The sequence below is a fragment of the Callithrix jacchus genome, chromosome 11, assembly GCF_049354715.1.
Source record: "Callithrix jacchus isolate 240 chromosome 11, calJac240_pri, whole genome shotgun sequence".
Lineage (NCBI taxonomy): Eukaryota > Metazoa > Chordata > Mammalia > Primates > Cebidae > Callithrix > Callithrix jacchus.
Genome location: NC_133512.1, coordinates 109,674,729 through 109,687,909, shown reverse-complemented (window position 1 = coordinate 109,687,909; position 13,181 = coordinate 109,674,729). Strand labels below are relative to the sequence as shown.

Sequence of the window (13,181 nt, the reverse complement as noted above, 5' to 3'; positions counted from 1 at the left end):
AGGTTTGCATTAAACAGTATGTGCTAGATCAATTTCATCTGCCTCTCCAGTTCTACTCTCCGTCCTCCTCTACTCAATGACTCATTGTAAAGAGTTGGCTTTTACGGACTGCATCAACGAATCCCTTCTGCTCTGTTTCTGATGGGTTTGGCCACTAGAAATTGAAGGTAGGTTCACTGGTTTATTTCCCCAGCCTGTAGGTCACCACAGGCTGGCTGAATCCTGTGACTAATGGTTGCAGCTCCTGGGAAGGGGTCCTCTCCACCTCCGTACCTCTTCAGACTTAGCTTGACCATAGCTCCCTAACACTGCTAGTCACAGTATTCTCCATTGTTTCTTGTGGGTTCCCCACATGCTTTTCACACAATTTAAATATTTTCTTCATCAAACTCTTGTCAAATTACATAATTTGAACGTGAGCATTTCGTCTCTTTTCTGCCTTGACCCTGACTCTTGTGTAATACAGGACTATGAATGACAATGAAAAACTGCAGAAGGGTTATAAACTTGGTAGCCTGAGGCATTCAGCTAACGTTAGATGAACTGAGCAATTAAATCATGATTTATCTCATCTGATCTCTGTTAAATGCCACACACTCAGCCAAACACGTATTTAAGGCTCAAGAGAAAATCAGTCCAAACATCATTTTATTGTTGATTTTAAAAGTAGAAATTAAAAGCATGAACACTCTTTAACCATAAACACTTCCCAAAAAAATTTGTAAAGTTTGCAAGACATCAGTTGGGGGAAAAAAAAAAATGTGCTAAATGAAGCGATTATTTTTCACTCCAACCCTATGAGTAAATTCTGGAATAGTGTGTGTGTATGGGTGTGTGCACGCGCATGCGTGCACGCACATGGGGGATGGAGTGAGGTTTAAAAGTCTATGAATATATTAGAATATATAACACTATTGATGAAAATTATATATAGCACCAACATTTGGAGTGAATTTTCGTTACTTAATTGGTAAACAGAAATAGAGCCACAGCTTTCCTCTAGTCCAGAGTTGAAGTTGGGACTCGAGGGAGGGTAATTTACTATTTGGCAAAGAGACAATCCCACCCAGCCCATAATTGTTTGAGTCTTGAATTCATGGAGAAGCTGGATTATAAACACAAGAGATGAGTATAATAGTGCAATATTTTGAAAACATGACATGACGAGCTGGGATCACTGACTTCCCCGCTGACCACTGACGTGCAGTGAGTTGTGAACACAGCATGATGGCTGGCTGAGAACACTGGCAGGAAAAGAGACACAGCAACTAATGGTAGAGGAAGCCCAGTTCTTCCCGTTCTGTTGACCATGCCAACATGAGGCCAGGAGAGAGATTCTTTGAAGTACTACAGACAACTTGGTGTTTTATGCAATATGGCACTAGGGAACACTTGTCTCGAAGTATATAATGTTTATTGATTTTCTTTTAATAAAATCCCTCCCACTCCATTATGGCTTATATTATTGAGGTGGTGCCAGCTACTGGGCTCCAGTGAAGATATTTTTCCAAAGTGAAGGACCTATTCATCCAGATTATTACTACTCTTCACATCTCTGACCCAAAAAATGGCTATGCCTGCCTGGCTGCAGCATCTCTCTTACACTCACACGCATGCACACTCACACACACACACACACACACACACACACATTTATGGTAAAGTTACAATTGATGATTCATGAAGTAAGAGAAAATCCATAAGCCCCAAAGCAACACCTTGGAAGAGGTAGATGGACCCAAGAAAGAAAGGTCATGTGAGAGTAGAAGTGTGACTTCCTTTTCCCCAGGACATGTAAGATGGCCAGTAAGAATTGGGACAAATCTTTTTCCTTCCCCCTTTCTCCTTGTTTTCTTTGTTTTACCTCATCCTACTTTCACCCTGTTTTTTCATCCTCTTTACAGGCTAAAAGAAAACCAACTGAGAGCCACTGGGTTGAACTGGAGACAAAATACTGGTTACAATGGGGCCTAAGCCCTGGAGGCTAAGGTGTGTAGCCTTCCAGAGAAGAACTTCATAACCAATGGTTACAGCATATTTTCTTCCCAGGCATGAGGCAAAACAACAAAATCAATGCAATTTCTCCAAGTCTCCCTCACCCTCCACAACCCTACCTTAGGCAGCCAATATTTCCTTGCATTGCTCTACTGTCAAAAATGCTGTCCTGGGCAGCTCACACCAATGCTTGACCCAAAGGAGTCACATGAATAAACAAACAGATGAATAAGTATTGAGGAATATATTCCCCAATATTATCTTCCTCTCCACAAAATCAAAACTTCCCTTTACTGACGACCATCAGCTTACTATTAATATTTTTTAATGTCATTAAAAAAATTGGTGGCAAATATCAATATAAATATATATCCTCTGGGAGGGTTACGCTGATGATGAATCTCATATATATATATTTGATTCATCATTCTCACTATATATACATTTCTCACTAAATATATTTATAGTGAGATTCAGCACCAGTGTAACCCTCCCAGAGGATCCTGTCATCCTTAAAGTAGATCTTTGTACATTGGAAAAACGCTATAACCCAAATTTTGGGGGGCCAATGACACATGGAATCTATGGCATTTAGTAGTATACAGTCATGACACCCCCACTCCTTGCCCCAGCTCACTTTTCCAAGTGACACTGCATCCTGTGGGGCCTATAACCAGTCATGATGACAGAGGAGGTCGATATAAATAGCCACAAATAAAAAGGGCATCTCTTCCATGAACTGGATAATGTCCCAAGGGAGCAACACATTTCTAGCTTCTGAGCTTGTTGCCCTAAATAGTTCTGCCCAAACACAATTATATATTAGCAAAAGTAGCATTGCTCAAACCCATTGATTTGCTGCTACCGACCAAAGTATGATGGGCTGGTTGTCTTCACAAGGGAGTTTTCACAAAACAGTTATATTTTCAAAAATCATCAATGAAATTCACTGTAAGAATGCATCCATGTATCTTAAAATGAGCTAATTACCATTGCCTCATACAGTGAGTTCTAGAACAACTACAATGCCTCTTAAGGAAACCTGGACAAGTAAGGTCTTTCACAAAGGAACTGATGTAATGAGCACTGGATCTGGGGACAGGACTCATCTACATCAGGTGCTTGCAGAGGCCTGGGGAGCCTCCTGCAAGGCCATGAAGTGGCTGGGCTCTTACCTTACCACACTGCTTACACTTCCCCTCCTGCCGACGCCTGTGCACCCAGTGATGACGCACAAAATTCTGTGGGAAAACAAAATTAAATCAATATTTTAAATTATTTCTATAGACAGGGTCTTGTTCTGTCACCCATGCGAGAGTACAGTGGTATAATCATAGTTCACTGCAGCCTCAAACTCCTCTGCTCAAGCAATCCTCCAAAGCTGGGACTACAGGCATGAGCTACTGCACTTGATTGAATATGTTTTGATTTGCAAACCTCAATATTCACTTTATAATGTTGTAATACCACTGATTTATATAAACCAAGATCTAAGCCCAGATGAGCCCAGAAACAAATATTTATGGATATGACTTGTTTAACATTAAACATGAATCTACTTGGACAAATGAAGTTAGTCCTCCATCCCCGATGATCTTTCATATTTGTAGATTCCATTTCTCATGCCCTCCCTCCATGTCTTCAAAGTGGCAAGTGGCCATACCAGATTGCTGTTACGCTACTCTTACTAGTCAAACACTCTGCAGATTTGTGAACACAGGAGAGGACCTTGGGCTGGGAGGTAACTGAGGCAGGTAAAAGAAATATCCGAAGAAAAGTGGGAAGGTGAAGGGGAGAAGCTGAAACAACAATATCCAGTTCAATTTAACAAATAGGTGTGTAGTGCTTTATCTGTGGCAGGCAGGCCCTATATCAAACATTCCAACTAGAGAGAATGTCAATCAAACTCTCAGAAATAGATCTCCTAATGCAAGATCTTAGGTGTGAGAATTATTCACCAGATAGGATGAAGAAAGAACAAAGCTGAAGGAAACAGATGTCAAGGACAAGAGATAAAAGCATATCGATGGTGTTTTTGCAATGGTATTGTGTTTAAACCATCCTTGGGCACTCTGAACTATTAGAGATTAGCTTCCATGGTCTATCCTTGTCTCAGACTGCAGAAAATACAGAAAGTTCTTTTCCTCCAAAGTAGAGAAGCACTGCTGGGGCAGAGTCAAGTAGCGCCATTCACTGCTAGTTCTCAGGATACATTACAAGAAAATCATCCTCAGGACTAAGAATGCAGGCAAACCCTAATAACTTAAAAACAATTAATCGCTCTTACATCAATACCCCTAAAGTACTCTTTGTTTTCTTTTGCCCTTTTCTGTGAAAACACGCTTTACCTAATACTAACATGTCTACTATAGGATCTAGCCATAGTCCCTATTTTCCCTTTAAAAACCACTTTAATATATATTCAGTTACTCAAATTTTTCCTATATGCCAGGCACTATTCTATTAGTAAGTACAGGTAGACAGAAAATAGATCAGTGTAGAGGGGAAAAAAATGTTATATGTCAAGGCATGAAATTCACAGTGACAAGAGTACCGCTAATAAGCATTAGCATTATCAATACTGAAATGCCACCTCTATTTCTCTTAATAATGTCAAATCCACTTAAACTAAAACTAAACGAAGACCCGGGAAGAATAATGGTCTTTTAACTATAATCAGATATAAGGGAGTACAATGGTCCCACAATTTAGTCTGATTTTTGTCTTGCTTTTCCTACTACCACAGTTTAATAAAACAAAGATACAAGCTTAGGTTGTTCTAAGAAAGAAGCTAATTATAATAGCTAACACTTGTTGAGTACTGTGTGCCATTGCACTTTAAAAAACATTTTATAAGTAATAGTTTGTGCATCTATTTCCATCATAGTTCTTTTAATCTTCATGAGAATTTTCAGGAGTAGAGATGCCACTTAGTCGGAATGTATCAGTAAAGCCCTACGGATTGTTGAAATATTGAAATACCTGGACTGGTAAATTGCAGTTCAGTGCCCCCACCATCTTCCTGACTCCTCCCTTGCTGCCACAGCATCCACTACCTCCCCTCAACATTAAAGACCACTCCCACCTCCTCATTATGAAGCAATTATGACGTTAATATCTGACATGAGAGGTCTCCAGGATCCTATTCCAGTGATCTCTCTCTTCTGAAAACAAATCATGTCGCAGTGTTACTGGTTCCCCCAAAGAATCTCAGAACGCTGGGCTGGGCCCAGCTGGTGGTAACTGTCTGTACAATCTTAAATATCCACATGGATAGATAATCCTGGGTCCTGTGGCTGGCTGCGGCTTTCAAGAAAGTGACGGCAATTCCACAATAACCTGCCCAGTTATCAGTATCCATCTCATCAGTTCAGTGCAAAAATTCTACTGAGGATGAAGGTACTGGATCTGCCACCTCTTTTCCTTGCAACTGAGGCTACTGCCGACCCCTCTGGCATCTGCCTACTCAAGAGATAAGATGAGAACCTTAGTCCACTGCCTGCTTAAAAATAAGAGTTAGGGAGAACCAGAGCCAGCCTCCAACTGCAGGATATCCCAGTTCACCCTAAAGTAGGCCACATTATCAGAAGGTTTGACTTGAATGGTCAATATCATCTTCATTTTACAGATAAGGAAACTAATACATATGGTGCTTACTCAAAATGTAAAGGTTAATGTGAGGGTCCAAACCTAGACAGGCTGGGAGCAGAATCTGTGCTCTTACCATTGTGTCACTGTGCCTTTCCTCTGTCCCACAAGACAGGGCTCACAATACTCCAGCATGACACACCAACAAATGATTTCAATGACAGTCAGTAGTAGAAACATTGAATATATAAAAATGTCAGTATCATACTTAATAGAAAAATGTAAGATAATTGCCGTTAGTATAGCAGAAGCTGAGGGGAAATGAACAATATCATTGATGTTCAGAAAAATTCTCTACTTGTTGAGATTACAAACCACCTAATGACTATCAATTTAAGAAAGAACATGTTGGAAACACTTGATGCAATTACCTGTGTGAAATCATGGCTGACTCATGGGATCATTTAGCGAGTGACAGCTCTATTCAAAAGAATCAGCCAACACTTTTCACAAATCAACAATTACTTAGAAATCTTAGGACAGACTTCAACATGTGTACTGCAACACCCAGTTGTCCCTTTTTCCCAGAAGATATGTTCTAAGACTCCCAGTGGATGACTGAAACTATGGATAGTGCCAAACTTTATACGTACAATGATTCTTCAATCTAATAACTGAGAAAACTACTGAGTGACGAATGGGTAGGTAGTGGACACCCTGAACAGAGGGTGATTCATATCTCAGGACAGAGAAGGATGACACAAGATTGTGTCATGCTATTCAGAACAGCATGCAATTTAAAATTTATGCATTGTTTATTTCTGGAATTTTCCATTTAATATTGTTGGACTGTGGTTGACCTTGGATAACTGAAACCTTGAAAATCATGGATAAGAGAGAATTACTGAGTATCATTTGGCAAGCAGATGTATAATGTCATATAGTTTAGTTGGGGAATAAAAAAAGAATGTTTTTAAATTATTATTTAAACATTACTCTCTATGGCTCTACCATTTATTAAAATTTTTTTAATACCATCCTTCCTAGAAAATAAGTAGAAAACTAAGGCATGGATTGATAAATTAACTTGTACAAAATCACTATCGCAGAAGAAATTGAGTAACTGTCTTCAAACTCCAGCTCTGTGACAGGAGATGTCTGCCATCCTTCTCTTCAGAGTTCTTCCAAAGCCAAATATAAATTTATTCTACTGCTGCTTAATCATAGTTTGAACAAAGCAAACATCTAATACATGTGTGTTGAACTGAATGGAATTATCCACTTAATTTCTTTGACTTTTAAATCACAGTTACCATGGAGGAGGGGAAGATCATCAATTGCCTTCATCAATAAGAAAAAAAAGCATTACTCTAGAATCATTGCTATTTCTAGTCCTTATATCCCAAGCACTTTAATTTCTCACACTCTTTGCTTTTGACCATTATTAAGATCTCCTAAATTGCTGAACTGATGTTGGACTCAGGATCCTTAACACTGCAAATGTAAATGTTGACACACTGCTGTTAAGATAGGAAAGTGAGGCTCCTAACACCATAAACCTTTTTATTGGTCATTGATAACTTCTGAATTATTCATATACAACTTCAAATACTGGGCAAGGAAAGGGCTATTACTTTTGGGTGTTAAAATATTAGTAATGCATTATTTCAGGGCTTGTATTCAGTATTGTTAGCAAAAATACATAATACGACTGTTCGGCTATTTTCAAACAGTCAATCAAACTGGGATAAAAAACTACAAATTGAGTTCAGTATATACTGTTTGGGTGATGGGGTGCACCAGAATCTCACAAATCACCACTGAAGAACTTACTCATGCAACCAAATATCACCTGTTCTCCAAAAACCTATGGAAATAAAAAATTTAAAATATATACATACACACATATGTATTAATCATTGATAGTTTGAAAGGATCTTAGAAATCATAACCTAATTTGTTATATCTTATGACAAAGAAAAAGGAGATCCAGAAAGATTCAATTTAGAGGACTCCAACAAATATCTATTTAAAAGCTGCCACATGTCAGGCACTATACAAATGCCAGGGCATAGTGACCAACAATCCATGCTCCAGAGACTCTCACCACTTGGTAGAAAAGAAGCAGAGGTATAATCTGAACTAGGGTCATACTAATTCTAAAGCAAATGTTCTTCCGTTTACTAAGTAAACACCTAAATTAGTAGTAGTAAGAATTCCTAATTTTTAATTAAGAATATCAAATGGGTCACAGTCAGTGAGTCATAAGTTTCCAAAATGTCCTTTTAGATCAAGAGTTCCTAAACATTTTGGGAGAAATGAACACCTTTGTAAATGCATTCAATCAGCAGATATCCATCAATCACATACTCTGTGTTTTGGTGCAATTAATTTAGAACAAATTCCATGAGTGATCTCCCAAAGTTTACCCTAAAGAAGGGAGACATTCTTTAGACAAGTGAACAGTAATATGCATAAATTATTATGGCATAAAAAGTGCCCTCTTTGATAAAGAACAATATGCTATATATCTAAAGGTGATTGTTAAGGAAGACCTCTGCAAAGGACTGGAATTTGTGGCCCCTCAAAATTCATATGTTGAAATCTTAAACCCCAAAGTGACGGTAATAGGAGGTGAGGTATTTGAGGGTAGACTCTTCAGGGACGCAATCAGGGTCCTTATAAAAGCAACTGCAGAAAGCTCTCGAACCCTCTTTCCTCCACATGAGACTACAATGAGAAGGTGGCAGTCTGCAACCCCAGAGAGGGCCCTCACTAGAACTGGACCATGCTGGCACACTGATCGTGGACTTCCAGCCTGCAGAACAGTAAGAAATAATTTTTGGTGCTTATAAGCTACCCAGTCCATGGTATTTTATTACAACAGCCTGAAAAGACCAAGACGATGCCTGTGTGGGGATATTTCAACTCACTCCTAACTGTAAGAAACAGTCATGCAAAGAGATTTTCAGTACAGCAATGAAAAACACAAATATTCAAAGGTGGGGAATATTTTGGTGTATGCCTCACAAATGGAAAGGAAGTCCATGTGGGGGCTGGAAGGCAGTCAAGGGCCAGACGATGTGGCCCTTTTCATGCCAAGTCAGTGGGTTTGGTTTTGCTCTAAGAGCTAAGGAAATCACTGGAGAGTTTTAAGCCAGGGAATATTATGTTAGGTTGTTGCAAAAGTAATGGCTGTTTTTGCCATTACTTTCAATTACTTTTGCAACAACCTAATAGTCTACTTTTCATTTTGAAAGATCACTCCTTTAAATCATGGGTGGATTGAAAGTGAAAACTGAAGAATCACAAAGAAGCTATTTCATTGGTCAAAGGGGAGAGGTCACAGTACCTTAGTTTAAGGTGCTGGTGATAGAATTGTAGATAATGGACTTGAAATACATTTTATAAATAAAATTGAAAGGACTGGCAAATGAATTAGATGTGGGGAGTCTGTGTTTCTCAATTGAGGAGCCAGATCAACAGCCATCTCATTTCCTGAGATGCATAAGATTGTTTTGAAATTGTTTTTATGGTGAAGGAAATAGTCTAGTGTTTGATGTATCATATTTAAGATACATTCAAGGGACATGCCAAGTGGAACTCCAAGAAATGCAGACTGGAAATGTAAAGTTAGGAGTCGTCAGCCCACATGGTATTTGAAGCTCTGAGACTGGATGAGCTTCCCTAACAGGAGTGGGCAGAGAGAAGAGAACACAGACAAGAACTAAGCTCCGAGGGATCTGCAGAGGTTGGGGGAGTGAGCAGGAGAAAGAATGGGCAGAGCTACCCAATGAAGCAAGAAGAAAATTAGGAAAGGATGATGTGAGAAGCCAAGAGAGGAGGGCATTCCAAGAAGGATGGAATATGTAATACCTTAAATTTTTTGAGAGACTGGATAAGGAAAGAACAGAAAAATAAATAATACCTAAAACATGTAGCATATAGGAGATCACAGGCAACACTGAAAAAAGAAGCAATTTCAGTAAATGAATAGAGTAGAAATCAGATCAGAACAGGTTACAATGACTAGAAAGTGACACACTGAAAATAATTTATCTAGTTAACACTTTCTGGAAGCTTGGCAGTTTGACCACAAAACTGAGAAGTAGCACAGCAGGTAAGACACAGTTAGTGGCTAAGAAATGTTTTTTTTTTTAATGATAGAAAATATTAGAGCGTGTTTATGCTGATAGAAATAATCTAGAGATAGGGGAGGGGATAAAAATATATAAAAGGAAGGAATTTCAAGTCCTTGATAAGAAAACAAGGGAGAATATCCAAAACCCTTATGGAAGGTCTAGTCTCAGAGAAGTGGTACAGGCTAATAAAAACCAAAAGCATCTAGTATTAGAAAAACTGCACAATTAAAATTGTCTCTCTTTCTCTCTTCCCCTGCCTCCACACTGACCTATCTACAGAGAGAGATACATATAGGAGGGCAGGAAGCTAAAGGCAGGTATATGAATCCCCTGGTCGGAAAGTCATAAACTCCATTTTAACATGAAGCTATCCCTTCAAGTTTCCTAAATGAAGCACCTCGTTCATTTGAGTTATCACTGAGTTATCTCCTGGCCCAGGCTGTCTGCACTCTGGGTGGCACTGAGGCACCACAGCCCTATCATTCTTCTCCTGCTCTTCTCACCCTGCGCAGGGCCCACAACCTTCCTATGGCTGCTATGCTGGACAAACACAGTGGGAGAAGACACCGGATGTGGAAAACTATGTTTTTCTCTTTCTACGACTTCACCCCAGCCTACTCTCTTTCCATATTTTCTCCCAATCCTTTTCATTGTCACTAACAATTAGAGCATTCATATTCATGTTGTCCTTTTTCATCAACTGTCTTTAAACACTTGTTATTCTCAGGTATCTCCTATTCCTACTCTCCATCTTCATCTTTCTCATGACTTTAACTACTGTGTAAATATGCTGATGACTCATAATGCCTGACCTCCAGTCCAGTCTTCCTCATAAGCTCCAAACTCATATACCCACTCAACCTTCTATTGGGCATCTCCAATTGAGGACAACAGGCACACCTCACACTTCACCCTTCTACCACTAAACTCATTACCTCCCCACCCCATCCTCAAATCAACTCATTTTCCAACAGCTAATCTGTTGTTTGTTTGTTTTTCAGCAGTAGCTCAGTTTAGTCTGGGCTCCTCTTTTGCCCAAAATCCAATCAATTACTACATCCTGTCAATTTTGTTTCCTTCAAACTCATATGTACCCATGTTATTTTTAGTTCATGTGACCATTATTTCTTGCCTAGATTACTAGCATAGCTTCTGAAAGTTCTCTCTGTGCCTCCAACTCTTGACCTGCATGTTATTTCCTCCACAGTGCAGAATGAACAATATTTGTCTTGAAGCAGTTTAATGACCCCCTCCCAACTATCCCGATGATAAAACACTCAACAAGTACCTTCCTGGTCCGGCTCTTGCTATCTCAAATCTCACATCCTACTCAGCATGCTGCTGTCTCTCACTTGTACTTGTGTGCTCTTCCTTCTGTCCAAAAGGCTCTCACCACTCACCTCCTAACCACCCTCCTCTCACTTAACTTAGTTAGCTCCTTAAGGTCTCAGCTTAATTGCCACCTCTTCCAGGAAGCCCCTTCTCTGATTCCTTTCCTCTCTTTCCTATTTGTTACTACACAGAGCTTATTTGAGGAGTAGAGACCAGCCAGGGAGGTTTCCAAGGGGTAATTCTGTAAGTGGAACTGAAACTTGTCTCCCTGAGAAAGTATGCTTATCAGAAATCATTTTTACCAGACTTTGTCTTAAGGAGGATACCGTATCAGATGGCAGTGTTTGGGAGGCAGTGAATGAGTGCCTGCTGGGCAGGCTGATCTACATTCTAGGAGGATGGGTTCTGTTCATTGCAGGCTTTTGTTTCACTGACTGGGGAGTGCAATTTTGGGCCTGGAGCTGAACTGTCCAGAATAACACAGGAAGGCTGAGAACCCTCCCTGCCTTCTCCATCTTTGACCGAACTGCGCTTGCTGTCTCCTCTAAATAAAATTTTAACAAAGACGTGCTGTTTTCTCTTGTCATACCTCTGCTTCCCACTAACACATCGGTAACAACTCTTCATTCTAATTTCCTATTTACCTGTTTATCTTCACGACCAGATTGGAGGCTCAGGGACTGAGAACTGAATGCAGTTCTAGCCTATGATGTATTTACTTATTTACTTAACAAATGGAAACACTGAGATTTAGAGAGCTTAGGTGAGACGCCCAAGATCACACAGCATCAAGGCTGGTTTTGAAAGCAAACCATCTGATGCCAGGGCTTATGTGAATAACCAGCTACTCTGCTGCCCCATGAATAGCTTATACCCGCTCAAAATTGAATAATAAACTTAAAAACAACCAGAAAACAATAAAAGTCTATTTATTTCTCACCCCTTGAATTCTATCACTACCACCTCCCCCTAGCCTCTGGTTCGTTCAGTAAGACCTTAACTCCCCAGGACATTTTATGATAATAAAGTGCAGTGTGTACATGTTGAGAAGACTTGGAGATTTTATTGATGGTATTTATTGATGTGTTAACAAAAAATTGATGTGCAATGGAGAAAGAATTTATTTTTTCACTTTCTGGTGAATATCTATGAATCCACTAAATCAGTGAGAAATCAAAGGTGATACTTGAAATAAAGCTCTGAAATACTCACTTCTCTTGGCGACCTTGAGCCTCCTTCTCGAAATGTTGGTTTACATCTGAAATTAATCTGTCATTTGAAAAAAAAAGTATATTATATTAGAGATAAGCATCAGACTAGACTGAATTACCTGAAAAAGAAAAAAAACAACAAAAGTGACAGATATTGAGACTGCAAAACAAAACCTCCAAAGAACAAGGAATAATACTCTTCTTAGTCTTTCGAAATCATCACATTAATCAACAGAGAGCCCAAGTGATTCTACATCTCCAACCCCTTTCCTTCATTCTCACGGATGAAATCTAAGTACCTTTAAACAATAATGTTCTTACACCACAAATATGAGAAACTGAGATAAGAAACAGCCCAGAGGAAAGATATTGGCAGCTGAAACTACCCAGCTAAGTTTTGGATTGTAAAACTAGAAAATATAAACTCAAGGTCAACAGAGTTATTCTTTATAAAAGGATTCAGCACTGCCTTTCTTTTAGAGGTGGTAGTATCCTAGTGGGCACATTTACATCTTGGTTTGCTACTCGATAGAGTGAAAGGAGCAAAAGAATGAAGGCAGAGATGAGTCAGGAAAGTTGGGACAGAAAAGATAATATTAAGATAAAATGTTGGTAGTCATTGACACAAGATATCAATTAGGATTGACTGTCAGGTCACTGAAACTAAATGAATGTCATGGGGAGCTAAAATATTCCAATGCATTTACCCACGACAGCTTAAGAACATAGATAATACGCAGAGAACATAGATAATACACATGAAAATGGAGTGAGAAGAGTGAAAGGGAAGAAGATGGCAGACAAGTCACTATTGGAGCCTTTCCCGTCCCTTAAATGACAAATAAATGAACTTAGCCGAATCCACTTATTCTGGAGGCACAACACCACGAGGATGCCACTTCCAGCCCCACCC

General features: G+C 39.3%; 1 protein-coding gene across 17 annotated transcripts in view; it reads right to left on the bottom strand.

Moving 5' to 3' along the window:
- The window catches only part of DGKI (diacylglycerol kinase iota), a 448,494-nt gene that overhangs the window by 246,512 nt on the left and 188,801 nt on the right, over positions 1–13,181 (bottom strand). For all 17 annotated transcript variants that reach the window (XM_035254659.3, XM_035254662.3, XM_035254663.3 and 14 more), the window contains exons 5-6: positions 12,270–12,326; positions 3,171–3,236 (exon numbers count right to left, since the gene is read on the bottom strand). In XM_035254659.3, the coding sequence (XP_035110550.1) occupies positions 3,171–3,236; positions 12,270–12,326 (123 nt within the window). The remainder of the gene's footprint in view (positions 1–3,170; positions 3,237–12,269; positions 12,327–13,181) is intronic.